Below are 26152 nucleotides of genomic sequence, written 5' to 3'. Positions count from 1 at the left end.
GATTTTAAGGTTATCATCAACCCACTTCTGAAAGTATATCAATACCCTCTGCCCAGGATAGAGGATATCTTTGCAAACCTTTCTAGAGGAAAACACTTTAGCAAAGTGGACTTAGCTGAGGCCTACCTACAGATGGAAATGAAATAAGAGTCCAAAGTCACAAAGCACTTTAGCTCTATAATGGGGTTATTTTTGGAGTAACATCTGTACTTTCACTCTGGCAGAAAGTTATAACATATAACAATTACAGTACGAAAACAGGCCATCTCAGCCCTTCTAGTCCATGCCGGACTCTTACTCTCACCTGGTCCCACCGACCTGTACTCAGCCCATAACCCTCTACTCCTTTCCTGTCCATATATCTATCCAATGTAACTTTAAATGACAACATCGAACCTGCCTCTACCACTTCTGCTGAAAGCTCGTTCCACACAGCTACCACTCTCTGAGTAAAGAAGTTCCCCCTCATGTTACCTCTAAACTTTTGCCCTTTAACTCTCAACTCATGTCCTCTTGTTTGAATCTCCCCCACTCTCAATGGAAAATGCCTAACCACGTCAACTCTATCTATCCCCCTCATAATTTTAAATACCTCTATCAAGTCCCCCCTCAACCTCTACGCTCCAAAGAATAAAGACCTAACTTGTTCAACCTTTCGCTGTAACTTAGGAGATGAAACCCAGGCAACATTTTAGTAAATCTCCTCTGTATTCTCTCAATTTTATTGACATCTTTCCTATAATTCGATGACCAGATTTGAGGGTGATAAGAGAGAAATTATATTAAAAAGTATATAAATGCTTTCAAACCATTGAAAGTTATGGACAAGGTGCTGCAAGGCTCTCAGTGTTACCAGTAAGGATGACAAGTAAAACTTCCAAAAGCTCAAGACAGTATTAAAAAGATTAGAAGATTAAGGGACAGAGCTCAACACAACTAGTGTGAATTCTTTAAACTAAGTATCACCTATTGTGGTCACACTATTAATGCACAAGGATTACACAAGTTGTGCTGAGAAAATTCAAGCAGCAGTGGGATCCCCAAGGCCACATTTCAGACTCCAGTGTCTCCCTTTTAATTAGTTTTGTGTTTTGGAGTTACAAAACATAACAAAGGGTAAGGTGGGTATGTGTGGGGGAGGAGGAATGATAAAAGAAACGGGGGGTGATAAGTGGAAGAGCTAAAGGCCTAAAGAAGTAAGAGTCTAATAGAAGAGGACAGTGGACCCTGGGAGAAAGGGAAGGAAGAGGGGGGAGAAATTACCAGAAGAGAAATCGATGTTCATGCTGTCAGGTTGGAGGCTACCCAGATAGAGTATGAGGTGTTGCTCCTCCAACCTGAGTGTGCCCTAATCATGGCATTAGAATGCCATGGACAGACATGTCAGAACGGGAGCAGTTTATTAAGTTATCACCCAAAATGTCATTGGTATGGGAGAGGAAACCAGAGCACCCGGAGGAAATCTACACAGTCGCAGGGAGAACATGCAAACTCCACAAAGACAGTATCTGAAGTCAAAATCAAATGCAGGATGCTAGAGCTGTGAGGGAGAAGGTCTATCTGCTCTGCCACTATTCCCCCTTGAAAGACAAATATAGTAAATGCATGACATTGCCAAGTCAAAGTTAATATCTAAACATAAGGGGTTGTTGTCATGAGCAAGTGTTAATGTGTAGGGAAGAACAGAGAGAATAGCTTTCACATTTCATTGGCAGAGTGAGACTCCACTAGAATGTTTACCTTAACATAACCAGTTTTATTTAAGCCTGACTGAAGCTTCTCTTCCAAGTACTTTTCTTTGCTATATTTTACAAAGATGGGCGATTTAATCCTTTAAGGGTGATGTCATTCTGCTAAAATTGAATGGTGTATACCTTGACTATTGGGAATTGAATAAGGCTCCCTTCAAGAATTGACAAAAGTATACACTATTCCATGGTTTCTGCTGAGAACCATTATAATTAAACTTAAGGAACAGTTCCAAATTTGAGGGTGATAAGAGAGAAATTATATTAAAAAGTATATAAATGTTTTCAAACCATTGAAAACAAAGTAAAAACAAAGAGGTAGCACAACATCAGAAGCTAAAATGTCCTCTTCAGCACTAAATTTTGATAGTTTCTGGTTTAAAATGTAATAAATGTATCCCCTAGGACTAAGTTTTACAAGGCTGCTGATCCAAGGTCATTTATCACAGAATGCAAAGGTTGTTGACCAATTGTATGGCCTCAGTGCAGTTCACACCTCAGCTGTAAATAGTGAACTTTTCTCATTCACACAATGACCGTTGGACAATTTGAATATTTTGATTGCTCATCTAACAGCAGCCCTCCAAACATTAAATTAAAGTTTTAATAGGTGGTCCTGAATATTACAAACCATTTAGAGGTACAGCTTTTCCAGTGATGAATACGATAATGATTTTGGTTTAGAAGCATTACACAAGGATTGAAAAGGATTAGAGTTTGTATTAGACTGGTGTTCCTATATGATTTTAGCTGTCCATTTATCAGATCGGCATGGGATCTTTCTATGCCACCTTGACTTGCATAATGAGGATTGAACTCCAGAAGTAAAAAGCACTGAAGTCTATTGCATGGTTGACTGGATGCCAAAGGCTTCACACAAGTCCAAGCATTTTGCCTTCTTACCAGTCAACCATGAGCTAATATCAGAAATCAAAGCAAACATCCCATGACAGAGTCCAGGTTCTGCTAGGTTTTTAAAAAAACTGCCGGTGCTAGAAATCTAAAATAGGAACAGAAAATACTGGAAACACTCAGCAGGTCAGGACAGAGAAACAGCGTTATCGTGCCAGGTTGCTGACATCCGGTTATGTCACGGAACTAAGAACATTTAGGAATCAAAATCTTTTAAGCTGCAGAGAAGGGAGTAGGGTGGAGAGAGCAAATGGAATGAGTGGAGATGTGTTTCTTCTTCTTCTTGTATATTCCTTTGGGTTTGAGATTGCTTTTTCTAATCTATTTCTATCCATTGGAGTGACTAATGAGGCTAATATGAGAACCGCAAGTGGGCCAGGAGATATGTGATTGGAAGGATAAGTGGGTGGGTTGTTTGTGAGGTAGGACTCTCCTTCTGCTGTTTTGTATCAACTAATATTGATCACCCACAAAAAGATTTCTGTTTCCATTCTTGTTTTTGTTAAGACCTTGACTGAAATTTACTTAATTCAATCACTCTTGGTTTCCATTTTATCACACATACTTCCTTTGGTCTCTTCACTCTTTCCCCTTCTCAATAACTTGAAACATATTTTGTTACTGACTTTGGAGACATTATCATTATGTGCTGTGTCGTATGACATGGGCGATTATGGTCTATGACCATGATTGTTCTTGCAGACTTTTCTATGTAAGTGGTTTGCCATTGCCTTCTTCTGGGCTGTGTCTTTACAAAACGGGTGACCCCAGCCATTACCAGTACTCTTCAAAGATTGTCTCCCTGGTGTCAGTAATCACATTACCAGGACTTGTGATATACATCAGCTGCTCATACAACCATCCACTATCTGCTCACATGGCTTCATGTGACTCTGATCAGGTGCTCAATGAGTGACCTACAGATTAGCGGAGGGAAGGAGCATCTTATACGTCCTTTGGTAGAGATGTATCTCCACCCCACCACCAAAACTTTGGGGTAATACACACAAAATTTTGGAGGAACTCAGCAGGCCAGGCAGCATTTATGGAAATAAATAAATAGTCGACGTTTAGACCATTCACCAGTCCTGATGAAGGGTCTTGGCCCAAAACATCGACTGTTTATTCCTCTCCATGGATGCTGCCTGACTTGCAGAGTTCCTCCAGCATTTTGTATGTGTTACTCTGCATTTCCAGCATCTGCAGAATCTCTTGTTACTAACTTTTCCTAGTCCTAATGAGATGTCATCATAACCCTCCAAAATGCTGTCTGACCTGCTGAGTATTTCCAGCATTTCCTGTTTTTATTACTAGCAATAATTTAATTTTATCTGTGTTAAAGTTGCTTGTTAATTCAGTCTGTGTACGTAAGAAACTCCCTGGAACAATACACCCACAGCACATAGAGAGAGAGAAATTTCTTTCCAGAACTCTTTGATCTGGACAATCTCACAAGATAAATTTGTCATCCATGATTAGGCAGAAAGAAAACATACAGTGCAGAATACGTTTTCCAAGAGTTGATAAGCACGTTTTCCCTTATATTTCTATATGGACCACATGCTGTGAAACACTTACAGCTGTTATGAAATACGGTATTACAAGTCTATAATGCAAGTAGTAACAGAACATAAAAAGCATATGCCTTGTGCCTTAGTTCATTTATTTTAACATTGCACCAAATGTGAGCAATATATTAAGTCAGAATTGACTGTCAGACTCAATTTATCATTCTTGTAAATAAATGACCAAAGGTGGCTAGCTGTGCCCAGCAGGTATGCAACAGGCAACTCCTTCCCCTTGGGCTACTTTTCTCAAATAAATTTGGCTTCACATTGCAAAGCAGAAGTCAGAGACAAGTGAGGCATCAGATGCCAATAAAACGCACCATTTGACTTTGTGTGAGTAGTTATCCTTAATTCATCTGAGGTCACGTACCTCAAAGAAAACTCGATGATTTGTTCAGTTTTCTTTATTTTGTTTACCATTATGTGTTTCGCTAATTTCTAATTTGAGATATTTTAAGTAACTTCATTATTTTTATTTTAATCGTTTAAATCAATTCTAACAGGTTTTCACTTGTCTCAGAGAAGCTAACATCAGTTAAAAAGTGTCAGAAGGCTATCCAAGGCTTTCCAGGGGCACCTGGGGTTGAGCTCCTATTCACCAGCCTGATCCATTTCACAGAGCAGGCTTGCAACCCAGACCTCCAGGACCATTAGGCTCACTGAACCATGAAAGGCGAGCTTCCCATCAGTAAAAGCATTAGAAGAGTTGAGGAGAGGAATGAATGGTAGTGAGAGAGGAGGGGTGAGTTTATGGTATGAGCAGATAACATGCCCCAATGAACACTATCCAGTCCATTTTTTAACTCTTTGTTTTTCTTCAAGCTTTCCTCAGAAAATATCACTCCCTTTTATTGAAAGGCATTTCCACTTTACTTTCAAAAATATTTGGTAATGAGCTCTTTTTTTTAAACATAGAGTGTCGTTACATCCTGTTGTTATTAGATAAAAACCTTCAGTTGTGTTGTCAGGAGTTACCACTTATCATTACACATTTTGATATTTCTACACCAAAAGCTCACAAGTTATCCTTTCCCTGCCCACTTGTAATGTTTTCTGTGCAAGTACCATGATATTTTATAAAAGTATGGCAGTGGAATTAACAACTCCCCCTAAAGTTAGGAGTCAATGTAATGAAAATGGAATAAGCAAGTTTCCTTACCTGAACTGACCATTTCCCAGATGTTTCAGAAATCCGGTAGGTATGAACAAATGTTTTATTCCTAGAGAGAAAGAAGACACATTTGTAAATAGTGATCTAAATAGATTTTAAAGCTGGGGTAAAAATAACTTCATTCACCACCTCTTCACCACTACTCTGAACTGATTCTATAACCTACAGAGTCGTTTTCAGGGACTTTACAATTTATGTTCTCTGAATTACTTTTACTTGCACAATTTGGTTTCTGTTGCACATTGGTTGCATGTCAGTTTTTGTCTGTGTACAGTTTTCTATAAAATTCTACTGCATTTCTTTTTACCTGTAAATGCCTGCAAGAAAATGAATCCCAAGGTACTATGTGGTCGCATATACAGTACGTACTTAGATAATAAATTTACTTTGAACTTTGACATTGGAAATCATAGATTGTGCTGGAACTGGTGACTAAATTAAAGGCATGTAGGGATCTTGGGGTTCCATGAGAGAAATGCACATGTCCAACTCATTGCAGATTAATGAAATATCTGCTGACTGAGAACCATTGCAATAATATAGCCAAAACAAACAAAAGGTTTTTTCTTGTGCACTTGAGCAAAGTTAAATGCTTTTACATGCTGTCAGTCCTCTAAGGAGTGAAAGTGAAAACTGTAAAGTTATTCCTTATCCTTCTCTTTCAACTATTTGTGAATAAAGGGAAAGGCTTGCATTTCTATGACATCTTTCACATCTCTCAGAATGTCCCTAAGACATCTTCGGCCTATCATGTACGTTTGAATGTAGTCATTGTTGCCATCTCCCCAGTGGCTCTTGGGAATCTCTTGCCCATGACCTCTCAAGGAGGGATAGAGTATACAGGAGAGGATTAAGAACCCTGAGGCTATGCACCCAGACCACACAAAGAGCCTTCATAAGTACTAGAAAGGACACATCATCTCACAAATGATGCATTCAGATAAATACAAGTTGGTGTATTTTGATAGGACAAGTCAGGATAGAACTCGCACAAAATCTGGCAAGGGCCCTGGGGAGTGTTGTAGAACAGAGAAACCGAGAGGTACAGATACATAGTTCCCTGAAATTGGCAGGGTGGTGAACACGGTTTTTGGCACACTAGCATTCATTATTTAGGATATTGACTTGAGGAGCTGGGATGTCTGTCCACAGGAAGCTTCTGCAAACATAACATCAAAATAATCTAATAACCTGTTTATGAAATTATATTACAAGATAAAACTGTTGGCCAGATCGCTGCAGACATATATTTCCCACCCCTCCTCCTACCTATTTTCAAAATGACACCATACAGGATTGACAGGACCTACATTTAACACTGACGAAGAACACCTCCAACACTACAGTACATAGTAGTGGAGTCTCATCTTGGATCTGTGTGCTTAAGTGGAATTAAGCTTTGGAATCGAATTTACCCAATTAAAACTTTGATCCTGGGTGAGAATGTTGGCCTTCATTAGTCGGGGAATTAAGTTCAAGAGCCATGAGGTAATGTTGCAGCTCCAAAGCTCTGGTTAGACCACACTTGGAGTATTGTGCTGAGCGCTGGTTGCTTCATTATAGGAAAATGTAGAAGTTTTAGGGAAGGTGCAGTGGAGATTTATCAGGATATTGCCTGGATTGGAGGGCATGTCTTATGAAGGTAGGTTGAGCGAGCACGGGCTTTTCTCTTTGAATTGAAGGAGGATGAGAGGTGTACAAGATGATAGGAGGCATAAATATTGTGGACACCTACAGGCATTTTCCAAGAATGGCAATAGCTAATACCAAGAGGCTTAACTTTAAGGTGTTCAGAGAAAAGTATAGGGAGGATGTTTGAGACAAGTTCTTCACACAGAGTGGTAAGTGCATGGAATACACTGCCAGCGATAGTGGTGATCGGGACAGATATATTAGGAGCATTCAAGTAACTCTTAGATAATCAAATAGATGAAAGAAAAATGCTATGTAGGAGGGAAGGGTTAGATTGACTTTAGAGTAGGCTAAAAGGTCGGCACTTCATTATGGACCAAAGGGCTGTACTGTGCTGCAGTGTTCTATACTCTATGTTCTACGAATGGAAATTTTAAAAAATGCTAGAAATCGAAAATCAAAACAGAAAATGTTGGAAACATTCAGCAAAGTCAGGCTGCATCAGAACTAAGATTTCAGGTAGTAGTGGGAGAGATTATAAACAAAAGAAAATCAGCAGATGCTGGAAATCCGAGCAACACACACAAAATGCTGGAGAAACTCCACAGGAAAGGTCACTGGAAGGACTCGGCCCAAAAGTCAACTGCACACTTTCCAGTGGATGCTGCCTAGCCTGCTGAGTTCCTTCAGCATTTTGTGTGCGCTGGCTGGAGAGATTGTAAAGGTAGTTTTGAGTTGCTGAGAGGGTGGCAGGTGTCATGGATGGGAAAAAGGGAATATGTGTGATAAGGTGAGATCAGGGTTGCCACAGGATTTGGTTGATGGAATTATCTGGGTTAATTGGGAAAGTAATAGGGTAATAACATAAACAAGGGACTATAATACATTGCTAGTGCCATGAATGTGGAATGTGCCCAGCAGTGCCTACAGTTCTGTTATAACAACACATTACAAATCTTTTCCTCTGGTATTATCTCTAGGCACCCACATTAACCTACGTGACCAACTGATACCACTTCCATCATGGATCTGAGGAATTCATTTATCTCTACTTTGCATCTATAGCTGGTCTAGAAGCTGAAATTATTATGTTTTCTTTCTCTTTGCAAAATCTTTCTCTCCTTCCCACTGATAGCATCAATGCCTATCTCCTCATATAATGCAACCCTTACATAATCTGATTAGGAACAGTCAGCATGGCTTTGTGAGGGGCAGGTCATGCCTTACAAGCTTGATCAATTTTTTCAAGGGATTGAGAAATCAAATAATGAAGGTAAAGCAGTAGATGTGGATTTTTTGTAAGGCGTTCGACAATGCTCCCATGGTAGGCTCATTCAGAAAGTCAAGAGGCATGGGATGCAGGGAAATTTAGCTGTGTGGATACATAACTGGCTTTCCCACAAAAGGCAAAGGGTGGTAGTAGATAGAGCAAATTCTGCCTGCAAGTCTGTGACTAGTGGTGCTCTGCAGAGATCTATTCTGGGACTCCTGCTCTTCGCGATTTTTATAAATGACTTGGATGAGGATGTGGAAGGGTGGGTGAGTAAGTTTTCAAATGGCACGAAGATTGGTGGAATTGTGGATAGTGTAGAAGGATGTTGTAGGTTACATGGAGACATAGGCAGGATGAGGAACTGGGCTGACAAGTGGCAGATGGAGTTCAATCTAAAAAAGTGTGATACACTTTGGAGTTTGAACTTGATGGCAGAATTCTTAGCAGTGAGGAGAACAGATAGATCTTGGGGTCTTTCAAAGCTGCCATGTAAGTTGATAGTGTGGTTAAGAAGGAGTATGGTGTGTTGGCCTTCATTAGTAGGGGTCTGAGTTCAAGAGCCATGAGATAATGTTGCAGCTCAGTAAAACTCTGGTTAGTCCACACTTGGCATGTTGTTCAGTTATGGTAGCCTCATTATAGGAAGAATGTGGAAGCTTTAGAGGGGGTGCAGAGAAGACTTACCAAGATGCTGCCTGGATTAGAGAGCATGTCTTTTGAGCGAGATAGTTTTTTCCTCTGGAGTGAAAAAAGATGAGTGGAGGCTTGGTAGAGGTATATAAGCTGATAGGAGGCATTGATAGAGTTGACAGCCAGTGTCTTTTTTCCAGGGTGGTAATGCCTAATATAAGAGGATATACCTTTAAGGTGATTGGAAGAAAGTATGGAGGTCAGAGGTAGTTTTTCTACACAGAGATGGTAAGTGTAAGTAATGCACTGCCAGGATTAGTGGTAGAGGCAGATGTGTTAAGGACATTTAACAGTCTCTTAGATTGGCATTTGGACAAAAGAAAAATGGAGAACTATGAGGAGGGAAAGCTTAATCTTGGTTTTATATCGATCTTGGAGAAGGTTAAAAGGTTGCCACAACATCATTGTTTGAAGGGTCTATGCTGTGCTGTACTGCTCTATGTTATATTTTCTGCATGCATAGAAGCTGCCACACAGCTTTCAATCTCTTTCATAAAACATACAATAGAAGCAATAGACCACTTTATCAGGAACATTTCTACACTTGTTCATTAATGCAAAAATCTAATTAGACAATCATGTGGCAGCAACTCAATGCATTAAAGCATGCAGACATGGTCAAGAGGTTCAGTTGTTGTTCAGACCAAACATCAGAATGGGGAAGAAATGTGATCCAAGTGACTTTGATCATGGAATGGTTATTGGTTCCAGATGGGTGATTTGAGTATCTCAGAAAGTGCTGATCTCCTGGGATTTTCACACACAACAGTCTCTAGAGCAGAGGTTCCCAACCTGGGATCCATGGACCCCTTGCTTAATGCTATTGGTCCATGGCATAGAAAGGTTGGGAACACCTGCTCTAGAGGTTACAGAGAATTGAGCAAAACTGAGCATCTCTGAAAACAGAGCATGTGGAAGTTCGAAGCGGACAACCTACAGATACAGAAGACTATGAACATAAGCTCAGTGGCCACTTTATAAGACCATAAGACATAGAAGCAGAATTAGGCATTTGGACTATTGAGAATGCTCCCCCATTCCATCATGGTTGACTTATTATCACTCTGAACCCCATTCTCCTTTATTAGGTACAGGAGGTGCCTAGTAAAGTGGCCACAGAGTGTAGAATCCTCCAACAGGACCACAACCTTGTCGTGGTTTGGAGGCTGTGTGGCTCACCAACCCAGACAGCTATGCTGGCTGGAGTCAGGGTTTCATGTTTTGGCTCTTGATAGGGTCACCCATGCCAAACAGGTCAAAGGGTAGAGGACAAACTCAGAGTGGTTCACCAGTCCTTCAGGTTCAGGGGTTCAGCTTAGGGTTAACAACCCTTACTGGTAAAAACAGAATTGTTGCAGAAACAGCAGTGAAGAATCCTTCTACATCTGAGTGTGACGGTATTCCTGAGTGTACATCAGGGACTTGCATGACTGATAGTAATAAAAAACTGAGAGGAAGCTACTGACATGTTGAAGGAGGTGCTGAACACCGCCAGAAATAAAGGACCTTCATTGCTGTCCTAAAAGCCAGTGGCATAATGGGCTAAAAGTAAGTGAGTATAGAATATAGAACTGATTCCTTTATCTCCATGCCCTGCATATTCCTGCGTCTATTCATAGCCTTTCAAACACCACTATATTATTGTCATGGTCCGGTCCGTGAAGTCTGCATTCTGGTTCACGGTCTGGTCCGTGGACTCTGGACTCCGGGTCTTCCAGCTGTCCCTTGTTTCAGTTATAGACAATAGACAATAGGTGCAGGAGTAGGCCATTCGGCCCTTCGAGCCAGCACCACCATTTACTGTGATCATGGCTGATCATCCACAATCAGTACCCCATTCCTGCCTTCTCCCCATTTCCCTTTACTCCACTATCTTTACCAGCTCTATCTAAATCTTTCTTGAAAGTATCCAGAGAATTGGCCTCCACTGCCTTCTGAGGCAGAGCATTCCACAGAACCACAACCCTCTGTGTGAAAAAGTTTTTCCTCAACTCTGTTCTAAATGGCCTACCCCTTATTCTAAAACTGTGGCCTCTGGTTCTGGACTCCCCTAACATTGGGAATGTGTTTCCTGCCTCTAGCGTTTCTAATCCCTTAATAACCTTATATGTTTCAATCAGATCCCCTATCCCAGTTGGGCTTAATCATAGGCACCTGATGCTCGTCTTGGAGCTGGGAATATAAGTGGCCCTGGGATCGAGTGTGGGTGGTGGTTTGTCTTGTCAGTATCCCCTTGGAGCAACCCACCAGTGGAAGGCTAGAGCAACCATTCGTGATCTCTAGGCCTGGTTGGAGGACCACTGCTTCATGGAGCCTTGCTGTCTGTAGTCTGAGCAGTCATTGTGGTATGGATTCTGCCGTTTCCTGGGCTAGCTGAGTGGCCATATGCCACTCTGAGCTGGATATGGATTCGGCTGCTTCCGTAGCCAGCCAAGATTGCTGGCCACTCCAAGACTTGGAGTCACCCCAGATTGAGGTCCCTTCCTGTCCTTGCCTCCTTGGGGTAAGTCAGGCCATCTTTGACATTACCCTGCGGCTGGATCTGTCCCTTCCCGTCCTCGCCTCCGCTGGGTAAGCCAGGCCACAGGTCATCTTTGCCGGTACACTAAGGCTGGACTGTTCCCTTCCCCTCTCGATTTGAATCCCTGACAGTTTGCTCAGCGGTTTACCTTGGCAGTCATCCCAGTCCCGCATCCTAGTAAGCATCCCGGCCCGGCGTCCAAGGAAGGGGCCCAGCCCTGCAAAAGCATCCCGGCCCTGTGTCCTAGAAAGGCTCCCAGCCCTGCGTTCCAAGAAGGAGTACCTCGTCCTGCCCAAGAAAGCCTTGAAGAATCCAAGCCTCATCCAGTCCTATAGCCACGTCATGTCTTCGCCTATTTCCAGAGTCCGAGCCCGAGTCAAGACCCAGGTTCTGGGTCCTTTCCCAGTCTCTGGTTCGGAGTCCATATCCAAGCCTCAAAGAACCCCAGCCTCGCCTAGTCCTGCAGCCAAGCCTCGAAGAACCCAAGCCATGTCCAGTCCTGAAGCCACGTCATGTCCTCGCCTAGTTCCGGGTTCCGAGCCCGAGTCAAGACCCAGGTTCTGGGTCCTTGTCCAGTCTCTGGTTCGGAGCCCAAACCCAGGCTGCTAGTTCCCAGTTCCTTGTCCTGGTCCCGTTTTCTCAGCCAAAGTCCTAGCCCAAGTCTGTGTTCCTATCCTAGCTCCTAATCTATGCCCAGTCCTGTCTCTCACTCTAGTCCAGTCCAGTTCCCAGCATTTCAGTGTCGTGTCTTGCATTTGGGTCCACCTTCAATGCCCACCGTATGACAATTATCTGTTTCCACCACCACCACTGGCATCCTGTTCAAGCACCTACCTCTCACTGTGTAAAATAACTTGGCATAAACATCTTTAAACTTTCCCCTTCTGTCATATGGTGGGTGCTGGGAGCGGACCCAAATGCAAGACACAGACACTGAAGTATTAAGAACGACAGGACTAGACACTAGAGTTAGGGACGTGACTGGATGCAGACTAGGAGCTGGGACAAGAACACAGACTTGGGCTAGGACATTTGCTAGGCAAGCGGGACCAGGCCTAGGAAGTGGGAACTAGGAGCCTGGGCTTGGACTCCGAGCCAGAGACTGGACAAAAACCCAGAACCTGCGTCTTAACTCGGGCTCCGACCCCAGAACTAGGCGAGGTCATGACATGGCTACAGGACTGGACATGGCTTGGGTTCTTCGAGGCGAGGACAAGACAAGGCTTGGGTTCTTCGAGGCGAGGACATGACGAGGCTTGGGTTCTTCGAGGCGAGGACATGACGAGGCTTGGGTTCGGACTCCGAGCTAGAGACTGGACAAGGACCCAGAATCTGGGTCTTGACTCAGGCTCAGACTCCGGAACTAGGCGAGGACATGACATGACTACAGGACTGGACATGGCTTGGGTTCTTCGAGGTGAGGACATGACGAGGCTTGGGTTCTTCGAGGCGAGGACATGACGAGGCTTGGGTTCGGACTCCGAGCTAGAGACTGGACAATGACCCAGAATCTGGGTCTTGACTCGGGCTCAGACTCCGGAACTAGGCGAAGACATGACGTGGTCTTGGGAGACAGGACTAGGTGAGGCTACAGGACAGAACGAGAGACTCCTGGGCAAGACGAGGGAACTCCAGCACAGGACGAAGCACATGGACAGGACGAGAACACGAAGCCTTGACTTGGACAGGACAAGGTTCTTGGACGTGGCTTGGACAGGACGAGGTTCTTGAACGTGGCTTGGACAGGATGAGGGAACCCCAGCACCGGGCTGGGCGAGGCACATGGACAGGACGAGAACACCAAGACTTGACTTGGTCGAGGGAGACAGGAATGCAGAGCCTTGGTCGGGGGAGAACAGGAACATGGAACACAGAGCCGGGACCCCTCCTTGAGAACAGGACGTAGGGCCAGGACTCATACACAGAATGCTGAACACGACGAGACAGTTCCCAACACTAGGTAGTGGCAAATGGCTGGACCTACCTAGCGAAGGCGTGGACACAGAGACAGTTCTCAACACAAGGTAGTGGCAAAAGGCCGGACCTACCTAGCAAAGGCGTGGACACAGGGACAGTTCCCAACACAAGGCAGCTGCAAACGGCCAGACATACTGAGCAAAGGCATGGACACAGAGACAGTTCCAAACAACGAAAGACAGTTCCTTATCTAGGCACAGCAAGGCTCCAGTCTAGCTCCAGCGATAGAATTTGACAGCGATACAGGCGAGGACGCAGGTGAGGTTGCAGGCAAGGCTTCAGGAGGAAGGCAAGGTGAAGGGAAAGGAAGGGAACAGTCCAGCAACTGAAGCTGAACCAAGGAGTTATTTATGTAGCCAGCCCAAAATGTGAATCAGCTGCCTCAATTAAAGCACCCAACAGAAAAAGGGAAAACCAGAAAACCAGATAAGGAACGATGAATCGGACAGTGAACCGGAATCCAGACTTTATGGACCGGACCATGACAACTTCTCACTTTAACGCCTGTCTTCTAGTGTGTGAAATTTCATCCCTGGGAAATAGATTCTGTCTATCTTATCTGTGCCTCTCATAAGTTTATTAACTTCTATTAGATCCCCTCAGCCTCTGCTGCTCCAGAGAAAACAACCCAAGTTTGCCCAAACTTTCCTTATAGCAGATGCCATCTAATGCAGGGAGCATCCTGGTAAACCTCTTCTGTGCCCTCTCCATGACCTCCCAATCCTTTCTTGCTCTTCCCTTTCCAGAATTGCACTCCCAGTTTCTTTTTGCATGTTGGCTGCTGCCATTTTTGGCTGCTTATCTTAAATTGTGTCTTACTTGCCATTTTTGAATGTTTGCTTGCTATTTTGAATACTTTGCACCTTGAACCCAGAGGAACACTGTCTCATTCAGGTGTATCTAAGTGTGGCTTGAGTGATGATTAAACTTGATTTGATTGATTTGAAAATTCCTCTTCCGTTTGGAGGACGTGAGAGACTGCAGATGCTGAAACCTGGAGCCAAAGCAAACTGCTGAAGGAGCTCAGCAAGTCAGTCAATAGAAGATCTCCCACCAAAAGGTCAACCATCCATTTCCCTCCAAAGATGCTGCTTGACTCTGGTTCATATCGCATTCCTTCATCAGCCCTTTACCTTTTCCCCCTATCAGCTCTCAGCTCTCCACTTCATTACCCCCATCTCCCTTTCCCTTCATTTCCAAAATCTGCAGATGTTCTCGTGTTTGTGATTTACCTGCCCCTCGCCTGGTTTCACCTATCACCTTCTAGTTTGTACCCCGTCCCCTCTCCCCCCCCCCCCTTAATCTGGCTGCTTCCGCCTTTATTTTCAGTCCTGATGAAGGGCCTTGGCCCGAAACGTCGACTGTTTATTCCCCTCCATAGATGCTGACTGACCTGCTCAGTTCCTCCAGCAATCTGTGTGTGTTGCTCTGGATTTTCAGCATCTGCAGAATCTCGTAGTTTTTTTTTGCTCATCTTTTGTTTTCGTGGGAGCTTTGCGGTCGACCTGAATTTGAAACTCTTTGCAACGGATTATGTTTACATGCTGCAAAACGCGAGCCTCTTTGCTGAAGATGTTACAGTTCGCACTTGTCCGCGCCCTCGCCCTTGTCTGTTTTTTTTTGCAATTTAACTCTCCCGAGAGCATCGCTCTCAGTAAATACGCCTGAATTTCAGATTAACATCCAGTGCACAAAAGCAGTTAATTACACACACTCTCGGTAAATTTTAGGTTTCAGATCATTGAGCGGAATTGATAAGAAACTGGAAACTGGAAAATTATCAACTGTGAAAGGTGATAAATTTAAACATCGGGGTGACTTTCTCAATCTGAAACATTCAAATTTCAGTATTTTGTTATCTGTGTAATCACGTTTCCACCATTGTTATAACGTCAATGAACGAAATATGTTAAAATGCATTATAAATCGGATGTGTACACTTGACGATTTCTTCAATCTTTGGCCTTTACCCGTGGTAATCCCCTGTTGTATAATAATGACTGCATTGGGAAAGTGCTCGTTTGTTACAAGATTTGCATTTCTTTAGTGTTTTGGGGCGTCTTCTATGGCGAAAGATATTAAAGGAATGCGCGTATTTTTCATCTCCTGAATTGTCTGTTATTTGTATGAAACATGCCGTTGTACAGTAACCATTTAAAATGCTAACTCCTTCGCTTTACGGACTTAATTCAGGCGCAAAAACCTGCCACCCTGCTCGGATTGATCGATTCGATAGGGGAGATGTTCACCGAATCTGTATTCATCGGCCTTGAGATTATGCCCAAGGGCCGTGACGGATCATTGACGCCCAGGGAGTAAATCCAGATATTGTGCCAAGGCAGTGTGCCCAGGTAGCGTGTCCAGAGAGTGGGTTAGGGGACTGTATTGCCAGAGATTTGTGTCCATGGAAAATGTCGCTCATGGGAGTGTAATCAAGAGTAGTGGCTATGAATATAATCTCCAGTGACAGTGGTACTTAGAGAGTATAATCATAGTCACAGAGAGAGAGAGATACAGTACACAGGCCCTTCAGCCCACCATCAGTGCCAACCACCAGTCTACATTAATCTTTTTTTATATCTCCACCCCATTCCCCACACACTAGGGACAATTTACAGTGGACAATTAACATACCAAGCCACAGATATTTAGGATATGGCAGGAGATTGGAGCACCCGGAGGGCACCAACAGGTGCAAAATGTGCAAACTTCACACAACACTGGAGGTCAGGGTTGCACCTGGGTCTCTGGCACCAACAGACTTTAATGCAAAACCGATCCACCTGGACATTCCCTCTTCTGCCCTCTCCCACCAGGCAAAAGATACAAAAACCTGAAAGCACATACAATCAGGCTCAAGGACATCTTATATCCCACAGTTATCAGCCTCTTGACCAGACATCTTGTGTGATACAATGGACTCCTGACCTCATAATTTACCTTGTTATGATCTTGCACTTATTGTTTCCTACAACCGCACTTTCTCTATGGCGTTTTCCCTTTATTCTGCATTGCTATTGCTTTACTTTATTCTATTTCAATGTACCGTGCAATGATTTGATCTGTATGAGCAGTATGCAAGACAAGCTTTTCATTGTACATGATAATGAACAACAATAAACCAATACCAATCAGGAGCAGAAACATGCAAGCAGAAAGCGTCTAGGGCAGAATGGTGCTGTTCGAACGTGATACCTAGGGAATATGGTGTCCAGGGGAGTGAAGCCCGAGGGGTTGGCATGCCCAGAGAGTGATACCCAACGAAAATGCTTTAAAGAGGGAGAGCGGTGCGCAGGGAGAGTGGTGTAAAGGGGGAGTGGTGTAAAGGGAGGGTAAAACACAAAGAGAATGGTACACAGAAAGAGTGCTGCACAGGGAGGGTGGTGCACGGGTGAGAGTGGTGACAGGCGAGAGTGGTGCACGGGTGAGAGTAGTGACAGGAGAGAGCGGTGCACAGGGAGAGTGGTGCACAGGCGAGAGTGGTGCACAGGCGAGAGGGGTGCACAGGCAGAGTGGTGCACAGGCAGAGTGGTGCATAGGAAGAGTGGTGACAGGTGAGAGTGGTGACAGGTGAGAGTAGTGACAGGTGAGAGTAGTGACAGGCGAGAGTGGCGCACAGGGCGGGTGGTGCACAGGGAGAGGGGTGCACAGGCGAGAGTAGTGCATAGGAAGAGCGGTGACAGGCGAGAGTGGTGCACAGGTGAGAGTAGTGACAGGCAAGTGCTGTGCTCAGGGAGTGGTGACAGGCGAGAGTGGTGCACAGGTGAGAGTGGTGACAAGCGAGAGTGGCGCACAGGGAGGGTGGTGCACAGGGCGAGTGTTGCACAGGCGAGAGTGGCGCACAGGCGAGAGTGGTACTCAGAGAAAATGGCGCGCAGGGAGAGTGGTGCACAGGCGAGAGTGGTGCACGGGCGAGAGTGGTGCACAGGGAGAGTGGTGCACAGGCGAGAGTAGCGGCAGGCGAGAGTGGTGCACAGGGAAGGTAATACACAGAGAGGGTGGTGAACAAGGAGTGTTGTGGACAGCGATTTCTGTACAGGGAATACGATGTACAGGTACGTGGTTCTCGGGGAAGGTGCTAACCGTCCACAGAGCTGCTCTCAAGAGTGTGGTCAATTGAAATCAATAAGCTACAAGAGCGATTATGCTCCTTATTCGCACCTACACCTCCAGTCCGTCGCCAACCTCAATACCCTAAATAAAATGTTTAATAATAAGACCGTGTTTTACCGCTTGTGAACTACTGCTCCGACAGGTTCTGCGGTCCAGGTCTCAGCTCCCGCAAAGATGCAAAAGCATGAAGAGCCCTTCCTGTACTAGATTTTTGTTTAGCCGATGAACTAGGTTCTCGCAAACACCTTTAGTATCTCAAAGGGTAAAATGTTCCACCTAAAGAAATCGCCGTTTTACTATTGCTCTAGTTCTCCCTCTCCGACAGAGAAAACAAAATTCAGATACCTGGAACCTTCCTTGACATCCCAACTGCCTCCAACTCTTGGCGTAGTGCATTAGATGAAATGATAACTCAACAGTAAATCTGATGGTGGAATGTGTGACGGGGGTCGTGCAAGAAAGAACTTGCCGAGATACACAACTTTTGGCATTAACATAGAGAATTAAATTGCGGTGCCTGAGATGGGAGTGAAAGGCCGTAGTCAATTCAGTTTGTCAACCTGTATCCTTGGAGCCATCTAATACTGTTATTAACTTCTTAAAGGGTTCTTGTGTTTTTTTATTAAGATTTTCCAGTTACATATATAGATTTGCGCATAAGTGCCTAGACTAGCGGCTGAATCGCCAAGGCACGAAGCAGACTCGATGGGCCGAAGAGACAAATTCTGCTCCTATGTCTTAGGGAAGATTGCGGGTCAGGTGTCGGAAGCTGGATTAGTACGAGTGGGTGCCCATTGGTTTGTGTAGTGTCTTCCTGTTGTATGAATTCATTGCTAGAATCGTAAAACATTCACCACACAAGATGCTATTCACCCATCGTTTCTGTGCCAGTTCAAAATCAAAGTTATGCAGCCGAATACTACCTATGGGTCATGGCTCTTCGAGTGCACGTTAAATAAAGCATTATTTAATGTGTTGAACTCTTTCTACCTCCGCTAACATGCCAAGCCAGTAAATCCCGACACACACCCCCCCGCCAACCCCACACACTCAAAACGTTTTCATCTCTCCTTTAATCCTTCGATATGAAACATTAACTCCGCTTCTTCTTCTTCCACTACCTGATCTGAGTATTCCCCTTCTTCTTTTGTTTTATTTCCACCAATTTTGTTTTGTTTGATCTTATACAATGCGAAAATTGGAATCTACTCCAAACCTCCCCTAAGCACAGACGCACACACGAACACGGATGCAACTTTAAATATATGTGCGTTTCCAAATTTTTAGATCAAAATCTTCCAGCAAACCCCAAAGAATGGGAGCCAGACTATGAAAGGACAAGCCGAAGGGAATTTCATTGGCAGGCGGTAATATGACTGGTGGAATATTTTAGTGGAATCCTACTACTTCCCAATTGGGAAATAAGGGAAAAACTGGATATACAGTATTTAGCAAGCTGCATAAACATTTTTAGACGCCGTCTGTAGTTGTGTTTTCATTACCTCGAAAGATGACAGCGGGATTAGTTTTAAATTACATCACCCATCTCCATTTGTTAAACTAGGATGCGAGTGATGAAGATGTAATTTTCTTATTTTCATTCCGTATTTTATTTTCTTTGGGTTCTCTATTCTCACTGGCCACTGTGTGTCCCGAAGGCGAGAAGTTAAATATCGCAAGTATCACACTCAAAATGCTGGAGGAACTCAGCAGGTCCGTCAGAGGAATAAAGAGTCGTCGTTTCGAGCCGAGAGTCCTCATCACTAAATATCGGATATTGTTGGTAGCGCGTTTATTTTGCGCCGTAGATTGTAACTAGTGCAGTCAGAGCCCCGACAACGAGACATAACGCTGTTTGAGCGTGCGTTACAACCCCACGATGAACGCAAAGTTAACGCTTTGAATCGTTTACGCTAAAAAAAATAAACGTGTTGAATATTTGCGATAGAAATTATATGTCAAAACAGTGTTTCAGAAAACATTCGTAATACCTTTATTCAATTTCGTTAATGTTTCAAAAACGTAGGTTTCGACTTTGCCATCACTATGGTATTTAAGTTTTGTTTAAACTATTAGGCTTTTGTAAATGCGTAAAATTATAGTGAAGAAACATACTTAGGCTGTTTTATTCCTCGGGTCTGTGGCTTGCCTTTGTCCCAGGTACAGACTTGCTTAGCGATAGTCGGTAGGTATTAGGTACCGTAAAATCTCCATCAGTCCAGAAAACTGAGCAACACACACAAAATGCTGGAGGAAATCAGCAGGTCGGTCAGCATCCATAGAAAGGAACAAAGAGTCGATAAAGAGGCAGAACTGATTAAGATCTCGGTCCGAAACGTCGACTCTTCATTCTTTTTCCACAAATGCTGAGTTCCACTGGTATTTGCGGCATTTCCTGTAGTTACAGAGAACCGAGCAGCAGATTTGAGCAATTATGTAAATAGGTGAATTCAAGTTTATGTTAATTTACGTTTGTAATGATTCCTGTTTGTTACTGCAAAAAGCTAATTCTCATGGTACTTGTACATTAGTTATGCATGACCATGAAATAAACTTGAACTTGAACCTGAGCTCTCCCGAGTGGCTAAAGGTGCGCTCCAGAAATTTTGTCTTATTTAGTATAATCGGCGCATTATTCCGGCTTTTTACTGGACCTGGACAAAACAATTCCTCCCCTTTAATGGTTGAGTTGTCCTTCGATTGAACTTTGATTTTCAAACATCTGCAATGCAGCAGAATATTGCTACTCAGATGATAAAAGGTATTAATTGGATCTCTGCTACCCACACAGCGTAATACCAGGGAATTAATGCCTAGCATATGGCGGCGATCGTTGTTCCTCTTGAGCTGTGTACCTCAGGGCGTAAAGCAACCAGGAACAACCGTTCACCGCACTCCTTTACTACCAAATATAGTTTATGATTCGCCCGTTTTATTATATCTGGAATAAAGTTCTTTGCTCAAAGATCCGTGCATTCCCCCCGGAGCGAGCACGGTCAAAACTCAATACAATGAAATTGCACGTTTCTACTCATGTGATTCGCTCTAATTTCTGACTTCTACTGCTTTAATTTATAACCTTTATTCAACCTCTCTGTAAACCCCATTTTTCCGTACTTACAACACACACAGACAATAGACTCCCGGTATGGTCTCGCTATCTCGGATCAGGTAACTGCCGTCTTTCCCCATCGATGCCAGCAGATCTTCGGTCTCTGTGAGGCTGATGCCCCCGTGGTAGACGGACAATCGCATGGTTCCAGGGAGGAGACTGAGTAGTAAGGGGATCTCTCTTCCTCTCTCTTGGTCGCGTCTCTGGTAGACAGTGAGTGTAGGGCGGTCTGGGTTGGTGTGTTCAATGCGACTCGCTGACTTCCTGAATGATAAAATTGTTAGGTTCAAAGCAGTTTTAGAGAAACTTTCTTCGCGCCATTGAGCGCAGGTCAGGAGTCGTTTCACGTGTTTTATCTTCTCACGATCGAGTTGAAACGCTAGTCCCTTCCTCAATGTTACAGGAAACATACCAAATGCTGATAGCGTCTACTTTGCTTTGTCCTTATTCGCTAGCAGCAGCTATTGAAACATATTGCTGGGTGTTTGAAAGAGATGTGTGATGTAGAGGTTACATGACGTGGAGGTGTTTGTAAAAGTGCAGGAGAACCTCGAAAGAGGGGACATTGTTACAAAGGTAAAGGGGGTAAGTCATTGGTGGGAACTTCTTGCAGAGGGTATTGCATCTCTGAACCTCTCTGACTGAAGGTCATGGGGGCTTCCTGGAGGGCATGATATAAAGAGGATGTAGATATACTTTTGATGGGTTGGAGGCTTGAGGGCCATATAGAGAATTGGCACAGAAGAGGAGATGCCTGGGGCAAATGCATCATGATATTGAATGGTGGCACAGGTTTGAGGGGTTGAGAGGCCTACCACTAGTGTTCATTTCTTATGTTCTAATGAGATGGGATAATAGCAACAAGAGAACCTATCTGGCTCATGGGGCTTGTGTTGGTTCTTGGAGAGAGCTTTGATTTGTCCCATTCATCACCCAGTCCATCCTTGCAAACCTCCCTCTCTTAAAATAACATGACCAAATTATTGTGGTGATTTAATGCACAGAGAAATTGTTAGGTCTGTACAGATTAACTGATGGTATCTGTGGAGATAAAACAAAAGGGGGAAAAAATTATGTAGACGAATGTCCTTACACTGGAATTGGGGAAAGCTTAGAGGGAAAGTATATGGTGGGATGGACAAAAATAATGACACATGGGATGGTGATGCAAAACCAAAGGTGGTGAGCCATGGATGAGTAAAGAAGGGAGCAAAGAAAAGTAAGAAATTATCTGATGTAGGTTAAAAGTGAAAATAGAAACATCTTCCAAGATCAGGGATCTCAGCATAGAGTCCCAAGGATATCAATGCATCAACATCAAAAAGACAAGGCATGTTTATTGTCAGATGCATGCACGTACAGGTGCAATGAAAACCTTGCTTGCAGCAGCATCGCATGCACATGGCATCAGTGTCGTACCATTCAGAAGAAACTCACATCTGACCAAAGGGGACTCACAATTACAGAAAAAATCTGACACAAGCAGAGGACATTCTGTTGATCATGCTCTTGCCTTCCAAAAAACGGTCTCCCCAACCTAATTCCGCCTTCTATCACATGTTCTTCAGTCTTACGGGAATTGGCCCTCAGCACTTCCAGGAACTTCTAAATATTTTTTCCTCAACTCCCCTCTAACTTTTCTACCAATTCTTCAAACTCAATTAAAATTAATTATCAAAGTACATATACACTTCCATATGCTACATTGAGATTCATTTTCTTGCAGACATTTACAGGAAAATAAAGCAAGACGATAGAATTTGGCAGTAGAAATAAATGTGCAGACTATTTTCTAAACTGGGAAAAAAATCCAAGAATCTGAGATGCAGAGGGACTTAGGAGTCCTTGCGTAGAACATCCTGAAGGTTAACTTCCAGGTTGAATCCGTGGTGAAGAAGGCAAATGCCATGTTTGCATTCATTTCAAGAGGTGTAGAATACAAGAGCAAGGATGTGATGCTGAGGCTTTATAAGGCACTGGTGAGGCCTCACTTTCAGTATTGTGAACAGTTTTGGGCCCCTCATCTTAAAAAAGATGTGCTGGCATTGGAGATGGTCCAGAGGAGGTTCACAAGGATGATTCCAGGAATGAAAGGGTTATCATATGAGGAATGTTTGATGGCTTTGGGTCTGTACTCACTGGAATTCAGAAGGATGAAGGGGGATCTCATTGAAACTTTTCAAATGTTGAAAGGCCTGGACAGAGTAGATGTGGAAAGGATGTTTCGCATGGTGGGAGAGTCTAGGACAAGAGGGCGCAGCCTCAGGATAGAGGGGTGCCCTTTCAAAACAGAGATGCGAAGAAATTTCTTTAGCCAAAGGGTGGTAAGTTTGTGGAATTTTTTGCCACATGCAGCTGTGGAGGCCAGGTCGTTGGGTGTATTAAGGCAGAGATTCTTGATTGGACATGGCATCAAAGGTTACAGGGAGAAGGCTGGGAAATGTGGTTGAGGAGGAGAGAAAAAAAAGAATAAGCCATGATTGAATGTTGGAGCAGACTCGATGGGCCAGATGGCCTAATTCTGCTCCTATGTCTTTTGGTCTTATGGTCTAATTTATGAAAAATAATGCATAAAACAAAGACCGACAAACAACCAATGTACAAAAGAAGACAAATCGTGCAAATAAAAAATGTGTTGTAAAAGTCTTTGAAAGTGAGTCTGTAGGTTGACTTGAGGTTTGTTAAGTTATCCATTTCAGTTCAGGTGCCTGATGACTACAGAGTAATAACTATTCCTGAACCTGAAGATGAGGGGCCTAAGGCTTCTGTTCCTCCTGCCAACAGTAGTAAAAGAATAGAGCGTGGCCTAGATAGCGGGGGTCATCAATGACGGATGCTAGTTTCTTGTGGCAGTGCTCCATGTAAATGTGCTCATCTGCGGGGAGGGCTTAGCCTGTGACGGACTGTGCTGTACCTACCCCTTTCTGTAGACATTTCCGTTCCTGGCGCTGGTGTTTCCATACCAGCGTATAGTACAACTAGTTAGGATACTCTCCATTGTGCATCTATAGAAGCACTTTAAACCTATGCTTCCTGGTTTTTGACCCCTCAACTAAAATTATGTGCTGACTTGCAGTGGCCTTTTATGTGAGAAAGCCGCTACTGATGTCAGAAGGCCTCTGTACCTCACAGTAACCTGAACCACTTAAGATCTGTAACATAGAAATAGCTCTGCACTAAATTGTCAATGACCTGCTTGATGGATGATTGGCTGAAAATGAGCATGGTGTGGCCAACAAGACTGATTTGGCATGAAATAGGGTGTGAGGACCTCTAGTGGTTCAACTGATATAAAAATAAAGCATATTAACCAAATCTCATTACCGTATACAAGGATTGAAAGTAAAGTGCAATAATACTTTGAATGCCAGTCAAATTGAGTGCACATTTAAATTACTGGAAGGAACATATACATTCAGGGAAATGTTCTCATCTACAGTAATTCCTCTGACAACTAGCACTTCTACTACAGTCCTGCGCATCTTATGGTTTCTGGCCTTTTGGAGTGACTATATCCTTTGAAGAAATAGCAATAGGAAGAGGTGGCAGATATTTGTTAAACAGGTGGGTGGGTTACATACAGTATATCACAGTACAGGCCTTTCGGACCATGATGTTGCTCAGACTCTTTAACATATTCTACATCAATCTAACCCTTCCCTCCCACATAGCTTTTCATTTTTCTTTCATCCATGTGCCTGAGAATCTCTTGAATGTTACTAATTTATCTGCCTGTATCACCAGCCCTGGTAGTGCATTCCATGCATCTACCATTCTCTGCGTAAAATATCTACCTCTGACATCCCCCCCACAAAACTTTCCTCTAAGCAAATTAAAGCTATGTCCTTCCATATTAGTTCAAAGTTCAAAGTAAATATATTATCAAAGTACATATCTATCACCATATACAATCCTCAGATTCATTTTCTTTTGGGTATACTCAATAAATCCATAGACTAATAACCATACCAGCATCAATGAAAGACCACAGAACTTGGGCATTCAACCAGTGTTTAAAAGAAAACAAACTGTGCAAATACAAAAAGAAATAAATAATAATAACAAATAAATAAGTAATAAGTATAGAGAACATGAGGTGAAGAGTCCTTGAGAGTGAATCCATAGGTTGAGGAAATACTTCAACGACGGGGCAAGTGAAGATGAATGAAATTATCCCTTCTGGTTCAAGAGCTTGATGGTTGAGGGGTAATAGCCTGAAACTGATTGTGTGAGTCCTGAGGCTCCTGTACCTTCTTCCTGATATCAACAGGTACAGCAGCCATTTCCAAGCTGGGAAAGTGTCTCTGGTTGTTCACTCTATCTATGCCTCTTATCATCTTGTATTTTTCTATCAAGGCACCTTTCATCCTCCTTGGCTCGAAAGAGAAAAGCCCTAGCTCACTCAATTTATCCTCATAAGAGATGTTGTGTAATCTAGACAGCATCCTGATAATCTCCTTTGAATCCTCTCTAAAGCTTCAACGTTGATGGGCTTCTACTGCTATTTGTACTAAGCTTCCAAGTAATCTCGTTGCAAAACCATCCCTGCCATGGTCTTTGGTCAGTTATTCTCATGAGTCTAGGAGGACATGACACATTCTTAAGGGTATTTTTAAAAGGTCCTTGAAACATTTTCTCCCTTCTTCTGGAAATTAATGGTTGTGAAGGAACTTAGAGTAAGTCAGGCATTGCGACAGAGTGACCCACCCTACAAAGTTATCCAGCAGGAACAGAATCTCAATGTAAACCTAGGAAGAGACCGTCAAGCTCAAGTTCAGATTTATTTTTCTCACTGGCATGCATATGCAGGGTATAAATGCCATAAATGTTGGCTTTTTGCAGCAAGCAACAGTACAAGACAAGGAGAAAGATAAGTTACCAAAATTGAATTAAGGTGAATTGCACATAACTTACGTATGTACAAAAAGTAAATATAATGACTCGAGGACAAGAAATACACTCAACTGTAGGTTCACCGATCCCGGCAGTGAATTTAGTGGACCTTGCGGACACACATTGATGGTTTTTCTCCAGTGCCTAGAAGGAAAACTGCTAAATTGCGAACATGTTGACCAGCTACCTTTTGCTTCACTATATTTCTCCTGACGAAAGTACTCCTATGATGCTGTTGGGGCAAGACTTCCAGGATTTGCACCCAATGAAATGATGGACCGTTGAAATATTTTCGGGTCAAGATGGCATGTAATTTGGAAGTTCCCATGTGCCTCTTTCTAAATCTACTTTGCTGTGACTCTTGCACTTTATTTGTCTACCTCCACAGTAATTTCTGTCTCTGCTACACTATATTCTGCATTCCGTTTTTCTCTTTATTACCTATGCACTTACGTGTGAAATGATCTTTCCGGATGGCATGCAAACAAATTTTTTCATGTCACAGTAGGTTTGACAATAATAAATCAATAAAGATAATCCTT

At 43.3% G+C, this 26152-nt stretch overlaps 1 protein-coding gene across 2 annotated transcripts in view; it reads right to left on the bottom strand.

The window, feature by feature from the left end:
- LOC134349753 (SH2 domain-containing protein 1A-like) overlaps window positions 1-21163 on the bottom strand; it is a 105212-nt gene extending 84049 nt beyond the window's left edge. For both annotated transcript variants that reach the window (XM_063054568.1, XM_063054569.1), the window contains exons 1-2: window positions 20727-21163; window positions 5388-5448 (exon numbers count right to left, since the gene is read on the bottom strand). In XM_063054568.1, coding sequence (XP_062910638.1) covers window positions 5388-5448; window positions 20727-21127 — 462 coding nt within the window. In that variant the 5' untranslated portion in view covers window positions 21128-21163. The remainder of the gene's footprint in view (window positions 1-5387; window positions 5449-20726) is intronic.
- Between the last annotated feature and the right edge of the window lie 4989 nt (window positions 21164-26152).

Source organism: Mobula hypostoma, chromosome 7 (assembly GCF_963921235.1).
Source record: "Mobula hypostoma chromosome 7, sMobHyp1.1, whole genome shotgun sequence".
NCBI lineage: Eukaryota > Metazoa > Chordata > Chondrichthyes > Myliobatiformes > Myliobatidae > Mobula > Mobula hypostoma.
Note: the sequence above shows the minus strand (reverse complement) of the source record. Positions and strands in the feature narration are given on the sequence as shown.